At 38.2% G+C, this 22,510-nt stretch overlaps 1 protein-coding gene across 1 annotated transcript in view; it reads left to right on the plus strand.

Annotated features, from left to right (window-relative positions):
• The window catches only part of LOC128053386 (A-kinase anchor protein 7-like), a 124,329-nt gene that overhangs the window by 11,790 nt on the left and 90,029 nt on the right, over window positions 1–22,510 (plus strand). The window contains exons 3-5 of the mRNA XM_052645905.1: window positions 2,538–2,677; window positions 11,654–11,790; window positions 17,543–17,703. Coding sequence (XP_052501865.1) covers window positions 2,538–2,677; window positions 11,654–11,790; window positions 17,543–17,703 — 438 coding nt within the window. The remainder of the gene's footprint in view (window positions 1–2,537; window positions 2,678–11,653; window positions 11,791–17,542; window positions 17,704–22,510) is intronic.

The following is a 22,510-nucleotide window of genomic DNA, read 5'->3' on the forward strand; positions in this document are numbered from 1 at the left end:
AAAGTACTTTTAAAAATTATCTTCTCTGGTGATTTCATAACCCACTAAGGGGTTGATATTTGCAGTCTGAAAAAAGAAAAGATAGACTATAGGTTCCGGATTCTCTTTCTACTGTGTTAATTTTGAGATGAAGTAAAGGTTATAACATCAACTGGATTATTAGTTTGGCCACCGTTCTTTATTTAATTTCTGCATCTCTTGTGTCTCCTGCATTGGTAGGCAGATTCTTTACCAACTGCGTCACCTCGGAAGCCCAGTTTCAATATAAAATATCTTAATTAGTACAGAGGTAATAGCAGTTGGCTCTGTTATTCCAGATCACAGATTATATTAAAATTGGTTTCCTTTTCCTGAGTACCAGTTTACTAACAGCAAATGGAGGTGGGCTTGGAATGTATTTAGAAGTAGATTTAAAATATGTGGTACTTCATTAGCATATTATATTGTGGCGTCTGTCTAAAGTTAGTTTGTTTAGTTCATGTTACTACTAAGTAAGGACTGTTTCTTATATGTATCTGAAATTACAAGCAGCTCAACATATTTGATTTTCCAAATGAAAAATGCTGCATGGAAATAAAACCCAGGGGCATCACATGAGGCAATTCAGATACTGCTCATACTTGACAGGTGATGCTAGTGGTAAAGAATCTTCTGCCAATGCAGGAGACACGGGACACAGGCTTGACTCCTGGGTTGGGAAGATCCCTCAGAGGAGGAAATGGCAACCTACTCCAGTATTCTTGCTTGGGAAATCTCATGGACAGAGGAGCCTGGGAGGCTTTGGTCCACGAGGCTGTGAAGAGCTGGACATGACTGAGCATACACACACAAGACAATGCGGATGAGAGTGCTGTGAATTTCTTTATAAAAGTTCTGGCAAGCTCGCATGTATGAAAGAAGCTAATTTAAATTTGTATTCTCTGTGAAGGTATGTCATTTTAACCATATTAATCATTATGCATATTGTTGAGAAGTGTAATAGAGAAATGGATGCACAAACAGACCAGTTAATTCTGTCTTAACCTGTAACAATACAGTCAGACTTATTACCCAGATCACCTAGTTCTTAATTGACCCGTCTTCTACGTCTCCTTCTAGGGTTCACAGATATGTTGATCCTAGAAAGAAAGCGTGTCTGTTCCCACAAATGCTTAATTTTAAAATTATAAACATTTTCTACTATTTTTCTTAGAAGTTCGCATTAAAATAGTATTTGCAACATTCATTTAAAATTATTTACAATTAATATTTCAAAGAAAAACAGAATAAGGACAGTTTCTTCTGCTCTTTGATTTTGTTCATAGTAGTAACTACTTATCTAGAACCACAAGAGGAAAGCAGTTTGTTCCAGTGGAAATTATGCTAGAAGGAGAGCTTTGAAAGGTCTGGATACCAGGTTTGACTGTGACACTGAGCTGTTTTTAAAACTTGTTTTTCTCTTCTGTTCATTGTATGTAAAATAAGGAGTTTAGTTAGATACGCACAGATCTTGTGCTCTTGGTCACTATGGTTTATTAGGGCTGATCTCAAAGATGAAACCAACTTCATAAGACTGAATCTAAGGCAAAGTACTTCCTCCTCCTTTGCAAAATTATACCTCAGAAGATACAGTTATGTTTGCAGTTTACAAAGTCCCTAGGAGGTACTCTACTGTTCAAGAAGACACAACCTGAAATATAAATTAATGGTAGTTTTCCATGCATGTGGAAGCCCCTGATAGAATCTGTTAAAGAAAAAAAAAACATTTCACACTGATTTGAAAATTACTTCTAGGAGTATAGTTTCGTAATAAGAATTGTTGGTTGTTAGAAATGTCTTTTGAAGATGACTTTAAAAAAGCATGCTAAGTGTTTTTCAAGTTAGGTATGGTCAAGGACTATTTTTTTCTTTAGTTTTCTTATCTGTTGCTGGCTGATACTTTTGTGAAATATATAATAAAACATTAATTATTAGCAAAGAACATTAAAGAAAACATCTACAAAACAGAAGCCAGAATTTAACAGACAAAGTTACTTTGCCTACTTGCTCTGAAAGTTTATAAAGAATCCTTTCAGTTTTTGCTAATTGTTTGTAGTGTGACATTAACCAAAAATTGAACTTTCAGTGGCACTGCTGCAAAAGTTAGGAATATACATATTACAGGATGGATAAAAAATGATTTTTCCTAGCATCATGAAAATTGTGGCAAGGGGAAGAGAATGGTTGTTAGTTACACTTCAGATCAGAGGTTAGTGCACCATGGCCCATGGGCCAGATCTGACTCTCTGCTTTGTAAATAAAGTTTTATTGGAAAACATTTGTACCCATTCAGCTGTGTTTTGTCTACAGCTGACTTGGGTAGTTAAGACTGTATGATCTGCAAGGCCTAAAATATTTATTATGAAGTCTTTTACGGAAGAATTTGCCAATTCCTATTTTAGATTTGAAAATGACAATTGTGAATGATTGCTAGTTGTATAGTGCTTTTTTTTTTTACTAGTTATATTATCTTTGTTTAAATGCATTAGACATATTATTATTTCACTTTTTTTCTCTAGTCACTGATGTTCCTAAAGTAAATTTGGAGAGAAGTAAAGAAAATGAATGCAACAATAAAGAGCAAATAAAGAAGAGGAAAAAAAAGCGAAAAGATTATCAACCCAACTATTTCCTATCCATTCCAATCACCAACAAAGAGGTGCTGGTTTTTTTTTAAAGTATTTTTACTAGATTTTATTCTAAATTATATTTAAGGTACACTAAATGCTTTTAATCTCTGTTACTTTCAGCATTTAAGAGTCTTCAGTGGCATTTTAGCTGGGCAGGAAATATGCAGCATACACACACGCATAGGGAATATAAAATACAGGGACTATAGAATATATTTAAACAATAATTTTGGAAAATATTATTTAAGCAATCATATTTAAATGACAGTTTTACAAAAGCCACTTAAAAAAATGTTGCCAGATAGCATATCAAGGTTCTTTTTAAAGTTTTATTCATCATAATGAAAGAATGTTTTAGAAGCAGAGAGCTGGTAGAAAAAAAAAAAAAGATTCTGAAATCTCTGTGGGGAAAGTAAACTGGGATTTGTTGCTGCTTTGTCCAGTTTATGGTAATGATTATTGCAATACAGTTTCTTCAAAAATTACTCATTGTTGTACCAACTTAATGGTGTACAGTAAACTTGGTAGAAATCTATAAAAAGTCTGAAAATTTAATGTGGCATCAATAATAGGAAATGAAACCAGCCAGTTGGCCGACAGTAAGATACCCTAACATATGACGGAGACAGAAAACTGTAGTAGCTAAGGCTTTTAGAGCAGTGAGATAGGAATTGTAAGCTGTCGTCTATGGGGTCACACAGAGTTGGACACAACTGAAGCGACTTAGCAGCAGCAGCAGCAGCAGGAAAGAACACCTCATTTGGAAGTCTGACTGTTTCTTTACTTGGCTCTTTTAATCACTTCAGAGCTATATCTGAATTCCCGTTTGATTGTGGACTCTGATCTCAACTGGGCATATTTTCAGGTTGTTTCTCCCTTTATTTAACTAGAGTGTTTCTACAGAATGCTAATGAATTTTTAAAACTCAAAGCAAACAAAATTGAAATCAAAGAAATTAATATAAAAGAACAAATTCTGTTGGGGCATTCCAGGAAACTTCTAGTCTGTGAGGTATAGTTCACTTGAGAAGAAAAGATACATAGAAAGATAAGTGGAATTACCTAGCAATACAGAACTTTAGAGTTTGTAAAGAATCAAAGTTTGATTTTACTGGTATGTAGTGGTAGGTTCAAAATTCTCCAAGCCAGGCTTCAGCAGTACGTGAACCGTGAACTTCCTGATGTTCAAGCTGGTTTTAGAAAAGGCAGAGGAACCAGAGGTCAAATTGCCAGCATCCGCTGGATCATGGAAAAAGCAAGAGAGTTCCAGAAAAACATCTATTTCTGCTTTATTGACTATGCCAAAGCCTTTGACTGTGTGGATCACAATCAACTGTGGAAAATTCTGAAAGAGATGGGAATACCAGACCACCTGACCTGTCTCTTGAGCAATCTGTATGCAGGTCAGGAAGCAACAGTTAGAACTGGACATGGAACAACAGACTGGTTCCAAATAGGAAAAGGAGTACGTCAAGGCTGTATATTGTCACCCTGCTTATGTAACTTCTATGCAGAGTACATCATGAGAAACGCTGGACTGGAAGAAACACAAGCTGGAATCAGGATTGCCGGGAGAAATATCAATAACCTCAGATATGCAGATGACATCACTCTTATGGCAGAAAGTAAAGAGGAACTAAAAAGCCTCTTAATGAAAGTGAAAGAGGAGAGTGAAAAAGTTGGCTTAATACTCAACATTCAGAAAATGAAGATCATGGCACCTGGTCCCATCACTTCATGGGAAATAGATGGGGAAACAGTGGAAACAGTGTCACACTTTCTTTTTGGGAGCTCCAAAATGACTGCAGATGGTGACTGCAGCCATGAAATTAAAAGATGCTTACTCCTTGGAAGAAAAGTTATGACCAACCTAGATAGCATATTCAAAAGCAGAGACGTTACTTTGCCAACAAAGGTCCGTCTAGTGAAGGCTACGGTTTTTCCTATGGTCATGTATGGATGTGAGAGTTGGACTGTGAAGAAGGCTGAGTGCCGAAGAATTGATGCATTTGAACTGTGGTGTTGGAGAAGACTCTTGAGAGTCCCTTGGACTGCAAGGAGATCCAACCAGTCCATTCTGAAGGAGATCAACCCTGGGATTTCTTTGGAAGGAATGATGCTAAAGCTGAAACTCCAGTACTTTGGCTACCTCATGCGAAGAGTTGACTCACTGGAAAAGACTCTGATGTTGGGAGGGATTGGGGGCAGGAGGAGAAGGGGATGACAGAAGATGAGATGGCTGGATGGCATCACTGACGAAGGATGTGAGTCTGAGTGAACCCTGGGAGTTGGTGATGAACAGGGAGGCCAGGCGTGCTGCGATTCATGAGGTCACAAAGAGTCGGACACGACTGAGCGACTGAACTGAATTGAGTGGTAGGTTAACTGTAAAATAGCCCTTAAGTGTTTAGCCGATGGCAAGTTTAATGTTTTTGACAACTATAGATTATATTAAAATACTTGTAAGTTATTCAGACAGGTTTTCTGTAAGATTTAGGATCATGTGTACGTACGGGCATTATAGGAGAGCAGGTTAGGTCCTGAGGAAACTGCACATGAAACAGGCCAAGTGACATCCCACATTTTTTGTGATTGGAAGAGATGCCAGTTTCCTTATTTTGGTTTCTTGCTTAGAAGTTGTTCCACTCCAGAGTCTGTGTGTATAGAAGTTGGGCGAGCTCTTCTCTAAATAGCTCTTCTTGGTTCCCCTGGTCGGAGCAGCAGCTCTGCATTCCCTCCAGCCTGCCCCAGCTCCTGCCAGCGCTGGGCCCGCTTCCCACCTCCTCCAGTAAGGACGGGTGGGGTGATGTGCTAGGATAAGGCCGGTGGGGAAGGGTACTGAGGGGAAAGAGGGTGGAGAGATTCTTTTCTTCTGACACTTAGATTGGTCACAAAGATGGGAGGAGGAGATGAAAGAGAACCATCTGCAATCCTTAGTTTTTACCCTGTAAGTCACTGTGGCCTTTGTTTCTGCCTCTTTGCTGCTGGCAGGTTCTGTATAAAGTGGGTGTAGTACAGGCTTTGGAGCCTGACCAACTTTGCTCAGATACCAGCTGGATCACAAATGCTTCTGTGGATGTTGGTCACATTACCTAAGTTTTGTAGTTTCAGTGTCTTGAGGTGTAAAGTGAAGGTGATAATGATTATTTTCTAAACCCAAATTTGGACACATCACCTTCATCCTATGTACTTCAGTATCTTCCCATTGATACTTGGATAAAGACAAAGGCTTTACCATATTCTAAAAGGTTCTATATGGTTTGACCTTCTCCACCTCAGCCCCTCTGTCCTTGTTTGAACTTGCCAGTTCCCGCCTGCCTGCAGGACAGCTTTCTCTGGCTAGAAGTTTTCTTTTCTCTCCTTTTGGTTTTGTTAATGCCAAAACCTCAGCTCAAACTTCTCCTACCCTTGAGCATCCTGACTAGGTCAGCCCCTGCCCCCAACACCATTGTCATCCTTGAAATCTGACACTTGTTAGTCCTCCGCACAGTTTTACAGCTCCTTCCCAGTACCTAGAACAGAGTTTGGCAGGAATAGAGGTACACACACACAAAATACTGTCATTTCAGGGCAGAAGATGTTTGCGGCATACCAAATTCCAGCCAGAACAAATTTACAAATAATAGATACAGTGTTACACATGCTGGTTTTCTGTAATAGAGGTTCAGTGATAGTTTGTTTTCCAGGAGTTCGATGACTTGTAATAGCGGGGTACACAAGTTTCAAATAACCTGGAAACCAAAGAATTTACTGTTTCTCTCTTAAGAGACTGATTTGTGGGTAACAAAGCTTAATGCCTATATAGGGAGGGGAATTAGGGACTAGGACAAGATGGGGAAGATCCTGTTATATCTTCTGTACCAGTACCTTTTTTGTTTGTTTGTTTGAAAGTATCTAATGTTAATTTTCTTTTGAAACTGCTTATGGGCTTTTGTGGGGAGTCCTGGGAAAAGGAGCAGCATTTATAACATTGTTTCAATGGGAGACTGTATTCCAAGTTCCAATTAAGTGACCTGCAAACAAGCTTTTGGAAGCTAGCACATTGACAATGGGCTGCTCTACTTTTGGCCTCTACTTGTTGGCATCTAGTTTTAAAGGAAAAAGGATTCAGACTTACATGGGTCTTTGATTTTTAAACACATTAGTAGACATTTGGAATGATTTAGTTTTGGAAGGTCATGATTTTCATATTTTTAAGAAATAGATTTGGAAAATGAATTAGAATGCATAAAAATATCCTAATTGCATGTATATGAGAATGTGTTTCTCCATTACCTACAATTACACATTAATTTAAAATTAAAGAGAAATTGAATGGTATTTTAGTGAATCCTAAATATTTCTTAACTGACTAGAATTGCTTAATTATTAGTTCTGGGTGGATTTGCCCATATATTGGTTTTGTATACTTTCTTATAAGAGGTAATAATATAAGTCAACACTGAAAAATGCAAAGGAAGCTAATTGAAATTAAGAATGCATTAATGTTTTGGTAAGATGACACTTATACCAATGGAAAAATATGATACTCTTTAGGAGTTTTAAAAGGCATTTGTTACATTTCATTCTGTATTTCATTTTATAATGTGAAAATTACTGGTCTTATGAAAAGATGAAATATGATTACACATTCTGTTCCTTTCTGGGAAATGTAATTGTGAAAATACGTGATGTCATCATGCATGTTAAACACTTTGGTAGATACAGAAAATTCTCCTATCTTCAGATGATTTTTTACTTTTACTCTACTTACCACTTTATCATCAAATTTTTAAGTTTTTTTTCATCCTGTAGACAAGCAAGAAAAATGACTATATTCATCTTTGAAGAGATGTTAGGTAGCAAATTGATGTGATAATTCTGTTAAACCTTAATGAGGCAGCAAATTTAGAAATGATGTATGTTAACAGCTTAGGACAAAATCCAAAAATAATGTCAAAAGATGAGGTAAAGGACACTGTCCTTCTGTGTGCTAGACTATAATCACTCTCCCTCACATACTGACTTGAAGGCATTTTCTTTGAGCTCATGTATGCTTTGAATCAACTAGAAAGCTTAACATAAAAAAATGAAATTTCTTGTTGCTTTTACTTTTAGGCATGTGGAATATGGCTTCATGGTGAGGTTTAGCAGTTATATATCTTTTTTTATTCTCTAAATACAAAGAAATTACTCAATGAATGAAATATTTAAGGTTTTAATAAGCTTTTATTTTTTAAAGTTTCTTTCAATATCCTATTTAAATATGGCTCTGTAATGTTAGGCTTAAAAAATATGCATTGTTCAATACTGCCAGTGGCTGGGGATTATGATAACAGATAAGCTTCAATGGCTTTGTAGAATTTTAAACAGTGGCTATAAAAATTAGTTTCCTTTGGCCTTTAATGACATTGGTACTTTTAAAAATGGCATACAGAGAAGACTCTGAAGTAGTTTCCTTTTTTATTTTTATTGTTTAAGAATGTAATTAAGAATAAAAAGCATTAAAATTTTTTAAAGATGATATCAAGGAATATATAAATTAATCTGAGGCATCAAAGCATAGTTAAATATACATTACTTGATTAGGTTATCTTTTACAATTTTCATAGTTCGAGGTTAATTTTGCATTTTAAATACTGTGTGACTTCAGAGAAATAGTCTTCAAAAGTTTTATGAATTTTAATTTGCAGTTTTATAAGCTACTGGAGAATTCAAAGATATGAATGGTCTATAACTCTTTTGCACTAAATAATAGGACATTGCACTAAAATGCTGAATATACAAATGGATGGAAATTTTTGAGCATTGTCCTAAATTTGTATATAATTAGTATTTGAGCTTAGAATAAAGACTAAATTTTTATGAAAATGCAGATACTCTACCCACTAAGTGCAATGGCAAACCCCAGATTTGACTATGAAAATGTCTCTAGGCATTGAGAGATGTCCCCTGGGGTAGAGAACCCCTGATTTTGATAATATTGGCAGTGTTGCAGACCTTATATTAGGCAAATGTGGTGAAGTGCTTTCTTTAAGTTTGTCTGCCTTCCTGTGGCTTGTGTGTTGACCTTTAACACATCCCTGTAACTTTGGCAGGGCTTTACGATTGGAAAGAAACCAAGACTCAGTGAGACTAGGTGATGTCTGTGGGGTTACACCTGTGGCTGACCTGTGATTAAAATCCAGGATTTCTGATACAAGTCCAGCACCCTTAATTTGCTTCACTTTGTATTAAAAAGTTTTCATCCTAAACTACTTTTCCACAATTATTTAAGCCAGAATTACCATTTGTGCCAGCTAATATTTGAAGATGCAGTTATACTGTTCTGAGTCTGACATTCTAGAGCATGCACGATTTACTCAGCACTGGGCTAGCTTCTTCCCACATGAACATGGATCTTCTTCAGCTGCTTCAGTATTCCTGTAAACCAGTCTAGGACTTCACTGCTCCTGGAAAAGTCTCTCAAAAGTTCACCTGTAAAATCCTGGAAGAGTAGTGTGGGCTTACACCAAAGGCTTTTTTGAGCCCATGTGTTCTGTTGGGATTTCCCTAAAGCTCAGATGGTAAAGAATCTGCCTTCAATGCAGGAGACCGGGGTTCGATCCCTGGGTCGGGAAGATCCCCTGGAGAAGGAAATGGCAAGTCACTCCAGTATTCTTGCCTTGAGAATCCCATGGACAGAGGAGCTTCGTGGGCTGTAGTCTAGCGGGATATAAAGAGTAGGACACGACTGAGTGACTAACACACACACACGTGTTCTATTACACAGGATCCAGTAAGACTTCCTCCAAATCTCCTTTAAATGTCCTTTTTCCCTTGATGTTTCATGACTTGAGTCAGTACCCTCATGTTGCCCCTATCCTTGTCTCCTCTCAAAAACACGTTCCTTGTACCTTTTCTTGCACAGTTTTCTGGCCAATTTTCCTCCTCCTCTTTCTCACTCCTGGATCTTTTCCTCCAGATAGTTCCCTCATCTTTTCTCATCTATTGTAATTTATCTTTTTCTCAAGTTCCTTTGCTATTTTGGGTTTTGAAAGTGGCTGTTGAAAGTGAAAGTCACTCAGTCATGTCTGACTCTTTGCGACCCCATGGACTATACAGTCCGTAGAATTCTCCAGGCCAGAATACTGGAGTGGGTAGCCGTTCCCTTCTCTAGGGGATCTTCCCAACCCAGGGATCAAACCCAGATCTGCCACATTGCAAGCATATTCTTTACCAGCTGAGCCACCAGCGAAGCCCAAGAATACTGGAGTGGGTAGTATTAAGATCTTGAAAAGTTTTTTAAAAATCTTCTGTGTTTCAGTTTATTTTAATGGAGACAATACCAGTACCTGCTTCACAGGATTGGCGGGAGGCTTAGTGAACTAATAGAGGTAAAGTGCTTACTCTAGTGCCTGGAACCTCATGACCACACAAGAAGGGGACTGTTGTTTTAACGTTGTGTTTATTTGTATTACCAAGAACTGTGGTGAGACACGGAGAGAAAGAAATATGTCCTCGGGGACATCATTAATTTGATCACTGTAAAAGTAGAGGAAACTCTGACTGTGAGACCTTTGTGTATTATTATGTTAGGAGCATTTTAACTACCAGGCTATCAATATTCTTTTGTTGGGTGTCTCGGAAGTGACATCTTACCTTGGGAAATCTTAGGTGTTATTGCGTATCGTCCCACCAGGAAAATACTGTTTCCCGTGTTACTGTTCTCCAGGTTGCAAGGAATAGAGACATGCTGAGGTTATTTGGGTGAAGAGGATTTATTGTAAAGATCTGTGGGAAGTCAGATCCCAGGCCAGCACCTCATGATTTGCCCAGTCACAGTCTGCAGATAATGGAAAGATTGTTCAGTATGAAACAGCTTGTCTGTATGGGAGCAGCTTTCTGTGCTCGTGATTCAGCTCTTTCTTATCTCTGCTGCCTTTTTGGGGTTCTGCTGCTATTGCCAGTCTCTGCTCTTGTCTTTTTCTCTCTAATCCTGCTGCCTCCAGGCTTCTATGTGCACGCTTTTCTCTGGGGATCGCTCGGTTTGCTAGTTTATATGCAAAGCTGTTTTGCATTTAGAAATTGGCTAATATTGTCTCTGGGCTTCCCAGGAGGTGCTAGTGGTAAAGAACCCACCTGCCAGTGCAGGAGACGTAAGAGACACAGGTTTGACTCCTCGGGCGGGAAGATCCCCTGGAAAAAGGAATGGCAGGCCTCTCCAGTATTCTTAGGAGAATCCCGTGGACAGAGGTGCCTGGTGGGCTGTAGTCCCTAGTGCAACAAAGAATTAGACACGACTGAAGTGACTTAGCACACACAGTATTGTCTCTAGCTGGAAACAGAGGAGGGAAAAGCCATCATTCCTCTTTGTTCTCAGTAGGTGGAGAGGGGTGAGCTGATGAGGGACCAAGGATTTTGCTTGGATAAAGACTGTACAGTTTTTTAAACATAATGTGTTTACCCTTCTGTGCAGCTCTCTCACCATGGTTATGCCCCACCTCACATGTCTGGGGAAATGACAGTAGTCATTCCTGTTGAATTATTGCTGTCCTGAAAAATCTTAAAGGCCATGAAGAATGGGTTCTCAGACACATTCATTTGGAGACAAATAAATATTACTGCCAGCAGAAATGGAATGTTGTCTGCTGATTTGACCTTTCTGCGGCAAGAATAAAACTTTTATTTTTAGGAAGGATCATAATGATAGTGAGTCATACTGTATATTCCAAGGATAAGTTTCTGAAAAGATACATAGCCATTGAGTTTTTCTACTCAGTCAGGGACCCAGTCTGTAAAAGAAGGATGTTGGGCTTGATGCTCTTAAGATGGACAAGCATTGTGTAATTTTTAAGACATTTATACATCCCATTAAACTTTCCGAGTTATCCCTCCAGGATATTTAAGAACAGGTAGACAAGCATGATTTGATTGAAAATCCTGACATTGTTCTCATTTTAGTCATTACTTATTTTCTTCTCAGTTTAAATGTTGCTGTAAGGAAATGTTGCTTACCTAATCTCTGTTTTGTCTGTGTGTGATTAGATTACAAAAGGAATTAAGATCATGCAAAATGCAATAATACAACAAGATGAGCAACTGGCCAAAGCAATGAGCAGTGATGGTTCCTTTCATATTACCTTACTAGTGATGCAGTTACTGAATGAAGATGACGTAAACATGTGAGTACTACATCTTTCTGGAATATTGTTTTCCAAGTTATTACTTTAATATGAGTAAACAGAACCCAAAGAGGCATTGAAATTCTAAAGAAACATTCTTTGTTATAATTGGTTGCAATCAACAAGCCAATGTACAGAATTAGCTGTACAATTATCTCCTAATCTGTATTTTTTTTTTCCGCTGTGACACATGGCTTGCGGGATCCTAGTTCCCCAACCAGGGATTGAACCTTTGTACCCTGGAGTGGAAGTGCAGAGCCCTAACCACTGGACCACCAGGGAATTGCCCCTAATCTATACTTTTGAATTGTGTTATTGTTATCAGATGCATTGGTTATACAGTTATTTTGTCCATGTTAATTATGTAAATAAGCACTATGGAGTCTGACCATTTAGGTTAGGATTCCAGGTAAAGATTCTGGAACCGTGTCTTAATAAGCTGCTCAATTTTGGGCAAATAATTTTTTAAGTAAATGGAGAAAATGATAGTACTGACACATGTAAACACTCTTAGTATAAGGCCTGGCACATAGTAGGCAGTTAGTATTATTAGCTGTCAGAGCTGTCGTTTACTAGATCAGTGGACAGTTTCAGTCTCACCCCCCCATTACTAGAATATTGTATACCCTGCACCCCCAAACTCAGAATTGTGCCGCAAAAGTTGAGTATGAGTCTTTGATTGCTGTTTTCCTGCCCACAGTGGAGAAACCTTGCTCATCCTCCGCTTCTCTGGGACACTGTTGGAATAAGTGCCCCTTGTTCTGTGTAGCTCTCTGGATTAAGCTCAAGCTTAAGCTCTTTGGATAGCCAGAATTACAGGTTACAGCTTACTTCTGTTTTCTACCCTGACATATAGTCTCCTGAGGGAATGAAGAATAAGACTTGGATGGGGAGGGGGCGAGGAAAAGGGGAAATATAAGGGAGAAAAGAATAAAGTAGTAACTCGAGATATACAGTCAAATTATGATTCTAGTGGTGCTATCTTTTAAATAGCAGAACTGCATATTTTTAGGGATCAGTCTTCTCATCTGTCCCAATGTGCTCCACCCAATAGCAGATACACTGACAGAGAGGACTGGAAGGTTTTACTTAACTCACGTTCACTGTTCGCTTTGCCAATTGAAAGAAAAAAAAAAATACTCTGATGCTCTTAATAGAAAAGAAGTCAGAGAAGATACGACACAAGAAGGTGCAAGCCCAGGAGAAAATGGGTGGCACTCTGTATGTTAGAATGGTGGACGAGTCAGGGTTCCCCAGGGAAACAGACCCAATAGGATGGACCTTCATTTGTGTGTACAGATATATTGACTTAGCTATATGTACAGTATAGCTATATGTAGAGCTTTATTTTAAGGAATTAGCTCAGGTGATGGTGGGGGCTGACAGATCTCAAATCTGCAAGGCAGTCTGCCAGACTGGAGACCCGGGTGAGAGTTGATTTAGTAGAGTCTCAAGTCCGAAGGCAGTCTGGAGGAAGAATTCCTTCTTCCCTCGGGGACCTCAAAGAAGAATGTGCTTCCACACAGCCAGGAGGTGAGCGTCGAGGAAGATTTCTAACACAGGGACCTCAGGTAGTTCCTTCAATTCCCCTTTGCCTATCAGGGTATATATTAATAGATGAATCCAGACATTTCCTTGTTCCGTGGTAGGTAGACTTGGAAGTTCACAGAGAGTCGGTGGATCAGTAGGAGTGGGATGAGGGACAGGGGCGATGGCAGGTATCCATGCTTCCTGATCAGAGGCCCCTGCAGAGGTCTCATACTTCAGCAGGGCCTGCCAGTGCAGTGCCCAGGAGGGACACGTGACTTTTCGTGGACACCCGCGAAAGGTGCCTGGGGATATGACCAGGCCGGGCCCCTGAATCGGGCATCCCTGAGAACCCAAACAGCAAGCAAACCAAAGACCTTCTTCAATCTTTATACAAAAGTATGCTGGGTTCCCTGGGGAGGAGGAGGGGAGAGGAAAGGGAAAAGCAATCCAGAAGGGAAGTTTGAGTTAAAGAATAACTGAACCTCAAAGAGGCCTTTTTAAACCAAAGAAGACTGAGTTACCGTTGATTGATAAGTTTAGGTTTTAGCTCTATCATCAAAAATGGGTCTTAGCCATGGCATGTATATATATTTCAGTCTCTGCTCATCAGCCTCTATTTCCCAAACAAATATTATTTTATTTCCTTAACAAGTGTTGTGAGTCTGGCCACACAGAAAGATCATCTTTCTTATACATATGAAGAAGCTGAGAGTTCTAGGAATTAAGCGAGTGCTGGTCAGTGGAGAAACCAGAACTAGTTGGTTTTCTCTATTATTGATTGAGGGAGGAGTTGGGATGGAGACAGGAGGGAGAAGTTGAGCACAAGTTCATGAAAGAGGTGGAAGAGATGAGTCTGCTGCAAGTAAGAATGGCCTCCTGTATGTAGTTCAGTTGAAGAAGGAAATGGCAACCCACTCCAGTGTTCTTGCCTAGAGAATTCTATGGACAGCGGAGCCCGGTGGGCTGCTGTCTGTGGGGTTGCACAGAGTCGGTCATGACTGAAGCGACTTAGCATGCATTGGAGAAGGAAATGGAAACCCACTCCAGTGTTCTTGCCTGGAGAATCCCAGGGACAGAGGAGCCTGGTGGGCTGCCGTCTATGGGGTCACACAGGGTTGGACACGACTGAAGTGACTTAGCAGCAGGAGCAGCAGCAACATGTAACTCAGTGGCCTCTACTGATGAACACATAACTAGCTAGAAATACTGTTAAGTGCTATGCAGTTGGGTTGGGGTGAGGATGGATGGTCTCAATATATTATAATGTCTTCATTTCTCATTGGAGGTAGGACTGCCTTCTCTAGGATACTTTTAGAATTATTTGGGAGGGGGGTTGATTTTGGTTGTCACAGTTACTAAGAAGTACCATGGGCATTTGATGCGCAGGGGTCAGTGTTACTACACCACCTGCAGTAAGTACATGGAACAGTCCTGAACTAGGAAGCATTGTCTTGCCCTAAATCGTGGTATCATTTGTTGAAGAGTTACTGTCCAGAGCATAGTGACACTCTGAGTCATTTAGCCCTGTGTTTACAATGTGTGTTTGCAAATTTCAATTTTGTGTAAAAAATTAAATGGTTAGCAAGTCTGCTTGGTGTTTGAGGAATTGAAGGCACATCCTTGTGCTACTTTATGGTACTGGGAGTGGTAGCTCTGTTAGAAAATGATGACCAGATACTTGCAACTTAGCAATTATTTTTTACTAAGTTGCAATGAAAAATTAAGAAATATTTAAAGTTTGCTATACAGACAAGATAGTATTTTGCAGTTCAACTAACATTATTTATCAACCACATATAAGATACTGAACTAAGTGCTTTGGAGGAAATAAGGATGAATCATGAATGGATATTGTGCTCATGTATTATACGTTATAGTTGACTGGGTCATATGGATCCAAAAAACTGTAGTAGAAAAATGTAAAAAAAGTGGTATGTTTCATTAAGTGTAAAATATTAATGGAATTTCAAAGGCGAGAAGATTTGCTTCTAGTATGGGGAACCAGGGAAGTAAGTGTTTGTGACTGAAGTGTCAACTTTTAAGTGATGATAAGATTCAAGGTGTGGCTTCATTTTGGGTAGCTGTATAGTGAGGGAAGCCACTGCCTACAATGCAGGAGACCCGGGTTCAATCCCTGGGTTGGGAAGATCTCCTGGAGAAGGAAATGGCGGACCACTCCAGTATTCCTGCTTGGAAAATCCCATGGATGGAGGAGCCTGGTAGGCTACAGGGGTCGCAAAGAGTCGAACACGACTGTGTGACTTCACTTTCACTTTTCATAGTGAGTGGGTTTTCTGCAAGACATTGATTGTGTGAAGGGTTTTCTGAGTCCCTAATCTTTTAATTTTATCTTTCATCCCATACAGTGTAATATGCTAGACATCCGTATTATCAGTTTCTTATTCTATATTCTTACTTTTCAAAGTCTAGTATCATATTTTAGGTATTTAATATAAAGTACTGGTCAATGGGTCAGATAAGAAGTATGCAGAAACATTTTTTTTTATGTAATGAATTTCTTCAGGTAGATGGCATGTTTTGTGTCTTCACAGTGCAAAAGAAAGAAATAGAAATATATTAATCCAGATACTGATTTGAAAAGATGGCTGTCCTGTCTTTGTTTTGAGTACAACCTTTGGGTCTCAATTCTAGTTTCAGAATTCTGTTTCTTACATACCTATACTCCGTTCAGTTTATTATAAAGAAATCTTTCCATAAACAGTTCTTGAAAAGATATTCTTATTAAAAGAATTTTAAAGTCAGTGATATTTACCAAGAGGCACTGTGACTCATTTTCACTCTGTGACCAGTGACATCTCATTAGGATAAATTTATTGGTTTATATTACTACAGAGTGGAAAAACTAGACTGAATTTGGATCATTTATATTTCTTTAAAGAAAAATGGAGTGTAGAATTCACTGTTTCTGAACACTCTTGACCTCTAGGATGGCCTGCTTTGCTATAGAGTTATATTTAAAGTGAGTATCTTGATATTCATCCCCTGATTTATGGAAGATGAGCCAGAGTAGCTGTTCTGTTTCACATGCTTAAATTCAGCCCCTGGTGAAGATAATACTGCAGTAGCAGCGTATCTTTTTGGATGAAGATAAATACAGTCAGGAAAGATTGGATTTCGGATGTGAATTTGGAGGTCCAGTGAGAAATGTTGACATTTCTAAAGCTGTTTTGAAGTATTATATATTGTTTGACAGAGAAGTAAGACCCAGTATGGAAAACTGTGGATGAAAATCAGTTAAAAACTTAAAGCTAATGTAGAAATATGAAACATCTAGAAAAATGTCTAAGTTTCTTTTCACACGTTTGACATCTTATTACTATTGATTACATCTTATTACAAATTGCTGATCAAGATAATTTAAATTAAGGTGGTTCACCAGAAGGGTATTTTAAACCCCTCTCCATAATGTAAAATGTCTTTCTTTCTTTCTTGAGTGATTGCTGCCCTCTAGTGAGATTTTAGTTTTATTCTCATTATAAAGTCCCTGTACTAAAATCCTCTTAGTATGGAAATAATTGATCTTAATTTTCAAAATATTCCAAACCTGATGATATCTAATTCACTAATATAGTAAACTTTTATTTTTATAAAGAAAAAATAGTGCATTTGAAACACAGAATAGCCCTTTAATCAGATAGACTAAACATATACAGCAAATTTATGTCACTATAGTTGTAAACTTGTACTTTGGTCAAGTCTAAGTCTAATTAATTATCTTATTATGGAGACTGTTATATTTTAAAGAGATAATATATTTTAGGTTTTAGTAAAGTGCTTCACAAATAGTAAATACTATGTAAGTATTAGCACTTTTAACAAGCACCTTGAACTTTCACATGATCTGATATAAACTTTTGTAGGTATTGGGCTTTTCTGCAATATATTGTCAATATTTTTTTTCTTCAGTTGTGCATGCAGTATTTCCTTGGTTTAAAACCTTTTGGTAAACTATAACATAACATCTTCTTTTGTATCTTTAATATAAAATAAATTGCAATTAGGTAAAGATTAATTCACTTATATAAATTTTGTTTAAAATTAATATTAGTTTTATTTTGATCATATGGATTTGATTTTGAAGCTATTATGAGCATTAAAATAATTAGTACAAATACAAAATTTATCTAAAACTCTTTTCTCATTTGGTTTTGTATATTTTATTTGTTATTATATTACTAATAAATATATTGTCTCTTGCCAGTGGTATTGATGCTCTTTTGGAATTAAAACCATCTGTAGAAGAAATCCTCCAAGGAAAACCTTTGACTTTGCCCTTTGAAGGGGTTGACACTTTCGGAAATCAGGTTGGATTTGTGAAGCTGGCAGAAGGAGATCACATAAACTCACTTTTGGAGATAGCAGGTAAAACAAACAGCAATATACTTACATGAAATCTCATTGTTGAAGAGGAAGTTTTTTTCTCCCAGTTCTTATAGTAGAGATTTGACATCTTTCAACTTTGTGGGGGGGCAATGTAGCCTCACTTTATGAGTGACCTACTTCAGCATTTGCTTGTGTAGATAAGTAGCCGAATAAAAGGCCAGAACAGTTACTGTATCTTGATCCTTTGACTCGGGGGAATATGTTGATTCTGGAAGATGATGGACCGGACTCAAATATTTGTTAGGACTATCCTAATCATAAGTCTGAAGGATCCAGTGCTTATCATGACATATAGCTGGCATTAAGTAAATATTGAATGAGTTAATTAGAAACACCAATTGCCTGTTCAGAAGCTTGTGGGGATTGTCAGCCCCATTTGGGAGAGTCAGTAGATGAATCAGTGCATTTGCCTCTGTGCTGCCTTTTTTCCTTCCTGTTTAGGTACCGCTGTCTAAGCAGAAGGCCCGTTGGTGGTGGTAGAAGGTCTAACATCCATCGGAGAACATGCTGCTTTCTGCAGCACAATTGAAAATGTTAGGGAAATTTGTTGTTGTTCAGTCTTTCAGTCATGTCCTAATCTGCCACCCCATGGACTGCAGCACATCAGGCTTCCCTGTTCTTCACCATCTCCCAGAGCTTGTTTAATCTCATGTCCTTTGAGTTGGTGATGCCATCTAACCATCTTGTCCTCTGTCATCTCCTTCTCCTGCCTTCGTCTTTCCCAGCATCAGGGTCTTTTCCAATGAGTGTGCTCTTTGCATCAGGTGGCCAAAGTATTGGAGCTCCAGCTTCAGCATCAGTCCTTCCAATGAATATTCAGGGTTGATTTCTTTTAGGATTGACTTGTTTGATTTCCTTTCTGTCCAAGCGATTCTCAAGAGTCTTCTCCAACATCATAGTTTGAAAGCATCAATTCTTTGGCAGTCAGCCTTCTAGGGAAATAGAAGCAGAAAATTATAAAACCTGGAAGAGTGCTTTTTTGAGATGATCCAGAGATGATAGTTTGGGTGTTCATGTACGTACTGTAAACAATTTTTATTTTTTTCTCTCATGTCAGATCATTTCATGTCATTCCATTTCAGGTTCAGTAATCCTTAATTCATAACACTCTCTGATCATTGCTCCATGCTGGGCTTATTTTTCTCTATCTATCTGTCTTAAAATAATATCACCTGGGAATCTACCACCTAAAACACAAGTGAGAACCTTGGTAGTAATCTCACCACATTGTCCTTTTCATCGGTCTGTCCTTTGGCCTTCCTTCATTTAAGCTAACCATCAATCATCCTGATGTCAGAGTTTATTATTTCTCTGTATTCTCCCAAATTATATGTGTATTTTTAATCAGCTTTAACCTTATATTTAATAAAAAGGATATCATATTGTATGTGATCTTTTGAGACATACTGTTTAGAAAAACTCAGTATCATACTGTTTTTATATAGTTGCCCATTCAAAATTGCACCTGTTTTGGGGAGGAGGAAGGCATGAGGGTCAGATTTCATTTCATTGTTAAGTTTTTCTTTTGTGGAGCAAAGTGTATATAAATAACAAACAAGCAAGCAGTTAAACAATATTTATGAGTCAAGTAGGACTTAAAATCATCAGTTGGCCAAGGAGAAGGCAACTCCAACAGTTTTGATGGCAAAGCATTTGGGAACCCATGCCTTCCACTGAACAGACTTAGCTGTTCCTCCTGAACTGCTCTGGAGAGAATGCTAGATTCAGGTCTTTCTTTTTGTAATATAAATATCTCTGAGCTCAAGAAACATTTCTAATTAGTCACTCATTCATTGTTCTTTTAAATAATTCAATGGGTGCTTGCAACACTGAGAATTCCATCCATTCTTAGCACATAGTCTCATAAAAGCAGTTTCCAGTATTGATGAAAGATCCATTGTGTGAGGAGGAATGTGAAATCTTGCCAACTTTAGTGTGAATATGAGCCCAAGAGTGTTGGCTTGTCATTTTAGAAAAGGCCACTGCCCCTGTAATTCCCTTCTAGAGGCCAGAGACTGTTTCTTAAAAATACGTATACTTTTCTACACATTTAAACAAAACATTACAAGAAATGGAAAATGGAGGGAGAATAGCACTCTGTCTCCCTCATATAATCAATTGCTTTTAGTTTTTTTTTTGTAAACTGCGCTGTTCTTTAGAGTATACTTTTTATGCAGTTTGAAAGTGAAAGTTGCTCAGTTGTCTCTGACTGTTTGTGACCCCATGCACTGTATAGTATAGTCCATGGGGTTCTCCAGGCCAGAATACTGGAGTAGGTAGCCTTTCCCTTCTCCAGGGGATCTTCCCAACCCAGGGATGGAACCCAGGTCTTCCGCATTGCAGGCAGATTCTTTACCAGCTGGGGCTTTCCTTGGGCCTTAGCTGGTAAAGAATCCGCTGGCAGTGCGGGAGACCTGGGTTCCATCCCTGGGATGGGAAGATCCCTTGGAGAAGGGAAAGACTACTGACTCTAGTATTCTGGCCTAGAGAATTCTATGGGCTGTATAGTCCTTGGGATCGCAAAGAGTCAGACACGACTTTCACTTTCTTTACCAGCTGCGCTGCAAGGGAAACACAAGAATGCTGGAGTTTGTAGCCTGTCCCTTCTCCAGTGGATCTTCCTGACCCAGAAATCATACTGGGGTCTCCTGCATTGCAGGCAGATTCTTAACCAATTGAGCTATCAGGGAAGCCCCCCTTTTATGCAGTTTAAGGAATCTAAATATTTGAATATGTATATGGAAAATTCCACTGGAGTTTAGTTACAGCCTCAATTTGTATAATGTCCAGATGTTCAGTATGTGGAATTTTGGTCAGTATTTTACTTCATTAAATTTATTTTTTAAAGAATGCCTCGGTTTTAGTCTTGCTTTAGTCCAATAAGATCAGTAAAATAATGTCACATTTGTCTTGTGTCTTTTATAAACTATTTATTTAAATATATTACAACTTTCAGAAGAATATGTTCTATTGACCACGGTAATACATTTCTTAGAAATTGATATAAACTATGTATGTATATTAATATATGCTTATACCAGTATATTAAAATCTTACTTGTTCAGCATAATGGAGGCAGACCTAGTTTAACTTAATATAAAGCAGGAAAAAGTTTTAAAGAACATATATTTAATTATTAAAGTGTTGATAAAGAAGTCCATATTATGAAGTAAAATTAACTCAAAAAATAGTGAAAATTATAGTTCATGAATAGTCTGATCATTTTCATGGAGTTTTTCAATTTTTAAGTTAAAGGAAACAAAATCTTAAAATTCAAACTATACAGTTGGTATGAAAAGACTGAATTTCAGATACTAATATTTGAACTCATTATTGAAAAATTATAAGATGAAGAGTAATTTAGAATTAATATATAAAATTAAAGAAAGTTATTATGCATTTTGTGGAGAAGGAAATGGCAACCCACTCCAGGACTCTTGCCTGGAAAATCCCATGGGTGGAAGAGCCTGGTAGGCTACAGTCCATGGGATCGCAAAGAGTCGGATATGACTGAGCGACTTCACTCACTCCCTCATTATGCATTTTGAACTAGTAAAGTCTGATTCGATGAGCTGCTAGTACTACTAGATGTTTTTGGTAGATGCTGATGGGCTGAAGAGATCACGGCTATCTTTGCACATCTTGTATAAGTAGCCTTATGCTGTTTGCCGCTTGAGGGAGCTGGTAAGATTTAGGCATTCAAGGCTGTGTGTCTCAGTTTCCTATCTTGACCTTGAATGATCCTGTTTTTCCAGAATAAAACAGTACCTTCTCTTTTCCTAGCAGTACACAATAGCTCATACAGCTAGGAAGGTATTGAAAATTATGCATTTATATGTCATTTCTGCACATTTTACAGTGATGAAATTGCACTGAAAGCTTTTTGCATAGAAATGAATATGTGATGATTTCATTCATTTTTTTTTCATGAAATGTAATTTTGCTAAAAAGTATGTTAGATTGAGAAATTGCTAAAAGTTTAGCCTGCCTGGATTATAATAGTTCTTGCAAATCTTTTTTTTTTTTTAATAAGAAAAGAGTGCTTGGTTAGCATGATAAAAGATTCCAAGTGCATTTATCTCATAAAAGGAAAGATGAAAGTTTTTTAGGATGTTCATTTGAACATTGCTCTTTCTCTTATTATGACTATCATGTCCCCCAAAAGATGGAGAGTATATGCCCTGTGCTTCTCCTTGTGGAGAATCTGTTCAGGTGCTGGGCACTTGGACTTCTAACCATGACAGGCAGGTGGACATCCCAGTGGTCCTGCTGACCGTTCTGTTGAATGGCCTGGGCTAAGCTGTCTTCAGACACATCAGAACACCCTAGTTGCACCTCATTTAGAACTAAGCAAAGACAAGCTCTTCTCCCCAACCAGAATGTCTGAATCACAGACACGCTTCCTAGAGGACCATCAGAGCCTCTCTGCCTCTGTGCAGGCCCCCAGGCACACATCCGTCTATTCTCCCCTTTCATCTCTCTTTTTACCGTTTCTATTGTCCTGTAGAGGGGGGAAATTGTTTTTCTTTCTGCCCTCCTAGCTTCTTCCCAAGGGACCCTGTAGACTTAGACTGACAACAGATTAGCAAGGGAAAAGCAGCAAAGTTTATTAATGTGTCCAGTACACATCCTGTGGGAGAAACCACAATGAAGAGGAACTCAGTGGGGTGGCAAGAATGTGGGCTTAAATAGCATCTTAACAGAAGAACAATAAGTTTGTAGAGAAATGACAAGACAAAGGAAAAGGGTTTGAAGCTTTCATGGGTGGCAGACTGTGGGGAAGTAA

This window comes from Budorcas taxicolor, chromosome 9 (assembly GCF_023091745.1).
Source record: "Budorcas taxicolor isolate Tak-1 chromosome 9, Takin1.1, whole genome shotgun sequence".
NCBI lineage: Eukaryota > Metazoa > Chordata > Mammalia > Artiodactyla > Bovidae > Budorcas > Budorcas taxicolor.